This window comes from Neovison vison, chromosome 13 (assembly GCF_020171115.1).
Source record: "Neovison vison isolate M4711 chromosome 13, ASM_NN_V1, whole genome shotgun sequence".
NCBI classification, from domain to species: domain Eukaryota; kingdom Metazoa; phylum Chordata; class Mammalia; order Carnivora; family Mustelidae; genus Neogale; species Neogale vison.
In genome coordinates this window covers 95,623,552-95,633,300 of record NC_058103.1, presented here as the reverse complement: position 1 = coordinate 95,633,300, position 9,749 = coordinate 95,623,552, and the positions used below count along the sequence as shown (strand labels likewise).

The following is a 9,749-nucleotide window of genomic DNA, read 5'->3' as shown; positions in this document are numbered from 1 at the left end:
TGGGAATAAACCTAACCAAAGAGGTAAAGGATCTGTACTTGAGGAACTACAGAACACTCATGAAGGAAATTGAAGAAGACACAAAAAGATGGAAGACCATTTCATGCTCTTGGATTGGAAGAATAAACATTGTTAAAATGTCTATACTGCCTAGAGCAATATATACTTTTAATGCCATTCCGATCAAAATTCCACCAGTATTCTTTAATTTTTTGTTTAAATTTATTTGACAGACAGAGATCATAAGTGGGCAGAGAGGCAGGCAGAGAGAGAGGAAGGAAAGCAGGCTCCCTGCAGAGCAGAGAGCCCAATGTGGGACTCGATCCCAGGACTCTGGGATCATGATCCGAGCCAATAGCAGAGGCTTTAACTCACTGAGCCATCCAGGCACCCTGATTATCTTATTTTTATTTGATGGTTTTGTTGTATTTAATAGTGGTTGTTGGTATGTTCAATACTAGGACTTGAGGAAAACTTTAGCAATAATTTTATTCCCACACCTTGAAGTGGCAGAATGGGTCAGCCTGGGTGGCAAGCATACCCATTCCTCAGATCACAATATCTTCTTCCTACCTTCCTGGAACAGTAGATAAACTGCATGATCAGTGGAATAACGGCATCTGGTCAGAGCCTGAAGAATTTTCATATATGACCCTGTGTTGTTGCATATTGTGGCTGCTTGCCTATTGCCAAGGATTAAGCTATATAAGCTTTGGTTAAGGAAAAAATGTCCATTCACCACCATACATGAAGCCCTGAGATCTTTATGAAAGATTAAACTGAAAATACTGCCAGATCAGTGTACCCAATGTTGAACAACAGCATAAGTTTCCAAGTTGGCTAGATTTCTCAGCATCAACAAAAAATCTAGAAATAGCTAGATTTTCTTGTTACCAGTCTACCATTTAGCTTCTCTCATACTGCTTACTAAGGTAGGTATATAGGGAAAGGATTAGTGCTCTGCTGAGTTTCATAAAAAAAATAGATTAATACAAAATTAGTAACATTAATAGATTGGTATTTTGGTTTCATATATGTGACATATGTCATATGGTTTCAATGTTTCTAATTTTCATGTCATCACTTAATATTTACCTGTCTTGGCTTATAAGATATCAAATGGGACAATTAAATGTATCTTAATACAGTTCCTTAATGACACAGATCAATCTGATGATTTCAACAGCAGTAAAATAAATCTATTTCAATCCTATTTGGGATAATTGTAATTTTTTTTTATAGCCATATTATTAAAAACAAGTGAAGAAATGGAACCGGCGAATTACACAAGGCTGACAGAATTTGTTCTCACTGGCCTATCCCAGACTCGAGAGGTACAGCTAGTCCTATTTGTTATATTTTTATCCTTCTATCTGTTCATCCTTCCAGGAAATATTCTTATTATTTGCACCATCAGGCTTGACCCTCATCTGACCTCACCCATGTATTTCCTGTTGGCTAATCTGGCCTTCCTTGACATTTGGTACTCCTCCATCACAGCCCCTAAAATGCTCGTAGACTTCTTCGTGGAAAGGAAAAGAATTTCCTTTGGTGGGTGCATTACACAGCTCTTCTTCTTGCACTTCGTTGGGGCCTCCGAGATGTTCCTGCTCACAGTAATGGCCTTTGACCGCTATGCTGCTATCTGCCGCCCTCTCCACTATGCTACCATCATGAATCGACGTCTCTGCTGTATCCTGGTGGCTCTCTCCTGGCTGGGGGGATTTATTCATTCTATAATACAAGTAGCTCTCATTGTTCGACTTCCCTTCTGTGGGCCCAATGAGTTAGACAGTTACTTCTGTGACATCACGCAGGTAGTCCGTATTGCCTGTACCAATACTTTCCCAGAGGAGTTAGTGATGATTTTTAGCAGTGGTCTGATCTCTGTAGTATGTTTCATTGCTCTCCTAATGTCCTATGCCTTCCTCCTGGCAATGCTGAAGAAACACTCAGGCTCAGGTGAGAGTACCAGCCGGGCCATGTCCACCTGCTATTCCCACATCACCATTGTGGTGTTTATGTTTGGGCCTTCCATCTACATTTATGCTCGACCATTTGACTCTTTTTCCCTAGATAAGGTGGTGTCTGTGTTCCATACTGTGATATTCCCTTTACTTAATCCCATTATCTACACCTTGCGAAATAAGGAAGTAAAGACAGCCATGAAGAAGTTGGTCAACAGATATATTTTATGCAAAGAGAAGTGAAAGATAAGTGGCCTATTTGATAATCTTTCAAGTGTCATCGTCCTAAAGTAGGAAGCATTTGCAGCAGTAATAACACCTTCACTACCTGTTTTCATCTGAGTTCTTAAATCTCACCAAATTTTCCCTCTGTTTGGTAAAAAAACAAAAAAAAATTAAGATAGAGATAAGTATCGGTCACAGAACTCAAGATTTTGTCACATCCTAGAAGCAATTTTTATGAATTCATAGTAGAGTTTGTTTATTACATGAGCCCCCTTCACATTCCAGAGGAAGTTTCCAACCAAGTAGTGGTGTTTATAGCCAGTCTCTACTTACATCCTTCAGTGTGAAAGCAGACTTGGAGGAAAGGGATTCTAGTTTGACTAGAATTCACAGACATTTAGCTATGTGATTTTTAAACATTATTATCTCCTTTGTCATTTTTGTGTGTTTTCTCTATTTTCTAATTGTTTCTCATGTTAAATTTATGTTAGTAGGGTGTTGTTTTTGTAGCCCTATAATCCAAAATTCTTTCCTATTAAACCATTTTTTTTAAGTACATATGAAAGGGACCTGGATGTACTGGTTCTCATAATCCATTAGTGAATTATTTAGTAGAGATCAATTTACTATTCCCTGGCACTAAGAACCCAATTACTGACTTTGCTTCAGAATATAAAAGATAGATTAAAACATTTGAGTCCACACAAATTTATTTGCTTAAATTAACTTTCAATTTCAAAACTAGGATTCTGTCCATCAAAGAGCAAGAGCATTTTGTGTGTTCTGAGCTTTAGTCTTATGTTTTCTTCGATAACATAATATGATTAGATTTTGAGGGGAACAGATATCTGTGAGCATCAGAAATGAAAAAATATAAATGAATGATGAAAACCTCAGGTACACAGGATAAAATGATGGTGCATCAAGTTTATTCTTTGCTTTGGGATTTTTTTTTCTCTTGAATGATCCTCTTTTATCTTCAAAGCTAGAGTGACTTCTCTTCTAAGAACCCAAATATACAGATTGAAATTATGATTCCTGAATTTTAAGTTGACTTTTCATTGTCTGGAAATGAATTAGACTTCTCTAATATTTTACAATAGAGCATGAAAAAAATCTACCATACAAAAGATATATACATACATAATAAAAATGATTTATGTTTATAGATTTTAGTTTCCTTATTGTAATTTCTCTGTATCCGAAATAGCCAGATTCTTCTATACATTTTGTCATGTATCCTTCATCAGACAGCAAATTTCCAGGGTTTGCATTTATTTATTTATTTATTTATTTAAAGATTTTACTTATTTGACAGAGAGAGAGAAATCACAAGTGGCAGGTAGAGAGAGACAGAGGAGGAAGCAGGCTCCCCGCAAAGCAGAGAGCCTGACGTGGGGCTCGATCCCAGGAGCCTTGGATCATGACCTGAGCCAACGGCAGGGGCTTTAACCCACTGAGCCACCCAGGCGCCCCCAGGGTTTTTATTTATATCATATAATAAAACCATTTCTGGACTCTTTAGTTAATATCTATTAATTCCATGTTATGAGCAAAGATAAAATTAGTATATACCTTTCTTTTCTTTTCTTCAACTCATATTGTAGTGATTAAAATTTTTGTCTTTAATTTACTTTCTATGACTATACTTTAATTAATTACAACTTTTTTCCATTTTATTTTATTTCTTCTCAGTGATCCAAAATTCATTGTTTATGCACCACACCCAGTGCTGCATGCAATACATGCCCTCCATAATACACACCACCAGGCTCACCTGTCCCCCCCCCCAAAAAAAACCCTCAGTTTGTTTCTCAGAGTCCACAGTCTCTCATGGTTTTTATCCCCCTCTGATTTCCCCCATCTCACTTCTCCTCTCCATCTTCCAATGTCCTTTGTGTTATTCCTTATGCTCCACAATTAATAACAACTTTAGTAGACTTTGGCTTCTAGAAATGACATAGGAAGCGACTATATAAACTTTCCTGGGGCGCCTGGGTGGCTCAGTGGGTTAAAGCCTCTGCCTTTGGCTTAGGCCATGATCTCAGGGTCCTGGGATAGAGTGACGCATCAGGCTCTCTGCTCAGTGAGGATCCTGATTCCCCCTCTTTCTCTGCCTGCCCCTCTGCCTACTTGTGATTTCTGTCAAATAAATAAATAAAATCTTAAAAAAAGATAAACTTTCTCCCACTTTCTTACTCCCCTAAATAAAGTTTTGTTATAGGACTTCCCCCCAATTTATGAAATCTTATTAACTATTAAAAGATATGCTAAGCATAGAAATTATAATAATATATTTTTGTATCCATGTTAATCAGGGATATTGGTCTATAATTCTCCTTTGAGAATGGACTTTGTCTGGTTTTGGAGTCAAGGTAATACTGGCCTCCAAGAATGAATGTGGAAGTTTTCCCTCCTATTCCCCCCCTACTACCTTCTATTTCAGAAGACTAGGTATTATTCTTGAAATGTCTGGTAGAATTCCCCTGGGAAGCCATCAGGCCCTGGTCCTGCACTCTCATTGTTGGGAGATTTTTGATTATTACTTCAATTTCTTTGCTGGTTTTGGGTCTGTTCAGGTTTTCTATTTCTTCCTTAAAGTTTCAGTTATGGTTGTTTATATGCTTCTAGGAATTTATCCATTTCTTATAGATTGACCAATTTATTTGCATGTAATTCCTCATAATATTCTCTTATATATCTTGGTGTTGGTTGTGATTTCTCCTCATCCATTCATAATTTTATTTATTTGGGTCCTTTCTCTTTTCCTTTTGGTAATTCTGGCTAGGGGGTTATTAGTCTTAATTATTAATTAACTTATTAATTATTAGTCGTTAAAGGCATATTAAGCCTTTCAAAGATCCAGCTCCTAATCTCATTGATCTGTTCTTTTTAAAAATTTCTCTATTATTGATTTCTGCTCTAATTATTATAAAAGCATTTGTGGAGCAAAGGAAACAGTCAACAAAACTAAAAGGGAACTGGCAGAATGGGAGACTATATTTGCAAATGACATATCAAACAAAGGGCTAGTATCCAAAATCTATAAGAATTTTCCAAATTCAATACCAAAAAAAAAAACCCTAAAAATCCAGTCAAGAAATGGGAAGAAGACATTAACAGACATTTCTCCAACAAAGACGTACAAATGGCTAGCAGACACATGAACAAATTCTCAACATCACTCAGCATCAGGGAAATCAAAACCACAAGGAGATACCACCTCTTACCTGTCACAATGGCTAAAATTAACAACCCAGGAAACAACAGATGTTGGTGAGGATGTGCAGAAAGGGGAACCTTCTTACACTGTTGGTAGGAATGCAAACTGGTGCAGCCACTCTGGAAAACAGTACGGAGGTTCCTCAAAAAGTTAAAAATAAGTCAAGCAGAGAGAGTCAGTTATCATATGGTTTCACTTATTTGTGGAGCATAACAAATAGCATGGAGGACAAGGGGCGTTAGAGAGGAGTAGGGAATTTGGGTAAATTGGAAGGGGAGGTGAACCATGAGAGACTATGGACTCTGAAAAACAGTCTGAGGGGTTTGAAGTGGCGGGGGGGGTGGGAGGTTGGGGTACCAGGTGGTGGGTATTATAGAGGGCACGGCTTGCATGGAGCACTGGGTGTGGTGAAAAAATAATGAATAATGTTTTTCTGAAAATAAATAAATTGGAAAAAAAAAGTTAAAAATAGGGCTACCCTATGGCCCAGCAATTACACTACTTGGTATTTATTCAAAAGATACAAACACAGTGATTCAAAGTGGCACATGCACTCCAGTGTTTATAGCAGCAATGTCCATAACAGCCAAAATATGGTCAAAGCCTAGATGTCCATTGACAGATGAATGAATAAAGCAGATGTTGTATGTACGTATGTTGTATGTATGTATGTATGTATATATGTATGTATATATGTATGTGTGTGTATACACACACACACGTGCATATGCAGCCACCAAAGAGAATGAAGTCTTGCCATATGCAACAGTGTGGATGGAACTAGAGGACATTATGGTAAGCAAAATAAGTCAGTCCAAGAAAAATGTATACCATATGGTTTCATTCAAATATGTAATTTAAGAAATAAAACACATGAATATAGGGGAAGGGAAAGAAAAACAAGATAAAAACAGAGAGACTCCTAACTATAGGAAACAAACTAATGGTTAGTTGAGGAGAAGTGGGTGGGGATATGGGATAACTGGGTGATGGTCATTAAGGAGGGCAATTGATGTAATGAGCACTGGATGTTATATGCAACTGATGAATTTAATGATTCTGTGAAACTAAATTCTATCTGTAAAACTAAATTCTATCTGTGAAACTAATAATATACTATATGTTAACAATATTGAATTGAAGTAGAAAATTAAAAAAATTATAGTAATATAAATCCAGGCACACCTATCACATTAAAAAAATAAGTGTATTACCATTTCCTTTGGAATATGCTATATGCCCCTTAATCTCATTCTTTTCTCTCTCTGCTCAGAAGGATATTACTATCCTGTTTTGTCCTTTTGCTAAAGATTCCTCAGTGTCCCTTTTTTTTAATTTTTAATTTTTTTAAAATTTTCTTCAGCATAACCGTATTCATTGTTTTTTTTCCAATTTATTTATTTTCAGAAAAACAGTATTCATTATTTTTTCACCACACCCAGTGCTCCATGCAATCCGTGCCCTCTATAATACCCACCACCTGGTTCCCCCAACCTCCCACCCCCTGCCCCTTCAAAACCCTCAGATTGTTTTTCAGAGTCCATAGTCTCCCATGGTTCACCTCCCCTTCCAATTTCCCTCAACTCCCTTCTTCTCTCCATCTCCCCTTGTCCTCCATGCTAATTGCTATGCTCCACAAATAAGTGAAACCATAGGATAATTGACTCTCTCTGCTTGACTTATTTCACTCAGTATAATCTCTTCAGTCCCATCCATGTTGCTACAAAAGTTGGGTATTCATCCTTTCTGATGGAGGCATAATACTCCATAGTGTATATGGATCACATCTTTCTTATCCATTCATCTGTTGAAGGGAATCTTGGTTCTTTCCACAGTTTGGTGACCGTGGCCATTGCTGCTATAAACATTGGGGTACAGATGGCCCTTCTTTTCACTGCATCTGTATCTTTGGGGTAAATACCCAGGAGTGCAATGGCAGGGTCATAGGGAAGCTCTATTTTTAATTTCTTAAGGAATCTCCACACTTTTCTCCAATGTGGCTGCACCAACTTGCATTCCCACCAACAGTATAGAAGGGTTCCCTTTTCTCCACATCCTCTCCAACACATGTTGTTTCCTGTCTGGCTAATTTTGGCCATTCTAACTGGTGTAAGGTGATATCTCAATGTGGTTTTAATTTGAATCTCCCTGATGGCTAGTGATGATGAACATTTTTTTCATGTGTCTGATAGCCATTTGTATGTCTTCATTGGAGAAGTGTCTGTTCATATCTTCTGCCCATTTTTTGATATGATTGTCTGTTTCGTGTGTGTTGAGATTGAGGAGTTCATTATAGATCCTGGATATCAACCTTTTGTCTGTACTGTCTTTTGCAAATATCTTCTCCCATTCCGTGGGTTGTCTCTTTGTTTTTTTGACTGTTTTCCTTTGCTGTGCAGAAGCTTTTGATCTTGATGAAGTCCCAAAAGTTCATCTTTGCTTCTGTTTCCTTTGCCTTTGGAGACATATCTTGAAAGAAGTTGCTGTGGCTGATATCGAAGGGATTACTGCCTATGTTCCCCTCTAGGGTTATGATGGATTCCTGTCTCACGTTGAGGTCTTTTATCCATTTCGAGTTTATCTTTGTATATGGTATAAGAGAATGGTTGAGTTTCATTCTTCTACATATAGCTGTCCAGTTTTCCCAGCACCACATGGTCCTCTCAATTGATGCAGAAAATGCATTTGACAAAATCCAGCATCTGTTCCTGATTAAAACGCTTCAGAGTACAGGGATTGAGGGACATTCCTGAACTTCATCAAATCTATCTATGAAAGACCCACAACGAATATCATCCTCAATGAGAAAAAGCTTGCAGCCTTCCCGTTGAGATCAGGAACACGACAAGGATGCCCACTTTCACCACTCTTGTTCAACATAGTATTAGAAGTCCTAGCAACAACAATCAGACAACAAAGAGAAACAAAAGTTATCCAAATTGGTAATGAAGAAGTCAAACTCTCTCTCTTTGCAGATGACATGATTCTTTATATGGAAAACCCAAAAGACTCCACCCCCAAACTACTAGAACTCATACAATAATTCAGCAACGTGGCAGGATACAAAATCAATGTGCAGAAATCAGTGGCTTTCTTATACACTAACAATGAAAATACAGAAAGGGAAATTAGAGAATCAATTCCATTTACTACAGCACCAAGAACCATAAGATACCTGGGAACCAGCCTAACCAAAGAGGTAAAGGATCTGTACTCAAGGAACTACAGAACACTCATGAAAGAAATTGAAGAAGACACAAAAAGATGGAAGACCATTCTATGCTTTGGATCGCAAGAATAAACATTGTTAAAATGTCTATTCTGCCTAGAACAATCTATACTTTTAATGCCATTCTGATCAAAGTTCCACCAGTATTCTTCAAAGAGCTGGAGCAAATAATTCTAAAGTTTGTATGGAATCAGAAGAGACCCCGAATTGCTAAGGAAATATTGAAAAACAAAAATAAAACTGGTGGCATCACGTTACCTGATTTCAAGCTTTACTACAAAGCTATGATCACCAAGACAGCATGGTACTGGCATAAAAACAGACACATAGACCAGTGGAACAGAGTAGAGCCCAGATATGGTCCCTCAACTCTATGGTCAATTAATCTTCAACAAAACAGGAAAAAATATACAGTGGAAAAAAGATGGTCTCTTCAATAAATGGTGCTGGGAAAACTGGGCAGCTATATGTAGAAGAATGAAACTCAACCATTCTCTTACACCGTACACAAAGATAAACTCAAAATGGATAAAAGACCTCAATGGGAGACAGGAATCCATCAGAATCCTAGAGGGGAACATAGGCAGTAATCTCTTCGATATCAGCCACAGCAACTTCTTTCAAGTTATGTCTCCAAAGGCAAAGGAAACAAAAGCGAAGATGAACTTTTGGGACTTCAACAAAATCAAAAGCTTCTGCACAGCAAAGGAAACAGTGAAGAAAACAATGAGGCAATCCATGGAATGGGAGAAGATATTTGCAAAAGACAGTACAGACAAAAGGTTGATACCCAGGGTCATAGGGAAGCTCTATTTTTAATTTCTTGAGGAAGCTCCACATTGTTCTCCAAAGAGGCTGCACCAACTTGCATTCCCACCAACAGTGTAAGAGAGTTCCCCTTTCTCCACATCCTCTCCAACACATGTTGTTTCCTGTTTTGTTAATTTTGGCCATTCTAACTGGTGTAAGGTGATATCTCAATGTGGTTTTAATTTGAATCTCCCTGAGGGCTAATGATGATGAGCATTTTTTCATGTGTCTGATAGCCATTTGTATGTCTTGATTGGAGAAGTGTCTGTTCATATCTTCTGCCCATTTTTTGATG

The 9,749-nt window shown here is 37.7% G+C and overlaps 1 protein-coding gene across 1 annotated transcript; it reads left to right on the top strand.

The window, feature by feature from the left end:
* The first annotated feature begins 1,268 nt into the window (after window positions 1-1,268).
* LOC122893424 (olfactory receptor 4M1) lies at window positions 1,269-2,210 on the top strand. Its single transcript, XM_044230403.1, has one exon. The coding sequence runs from the start codon at window positions 1,269-1,271 to the stop codon at window positions 2,208-2,210; it is 942 nt and encodes a 313-aa protein (XP_044086338.1).
* The last annotated feature ends 7,539 nt before the right edge of the window (window positions 2,211-9,749 follow it).

Excerpts from the sequence above, each read along its gene's own strand:
- LOC122893424 (XM_044230403.1), top strand. The coding sequence starts at position 1,269 with ATGGAACCGGCGAATTACACAAGGCTGACAGAATTTGTTCTCACTGGC.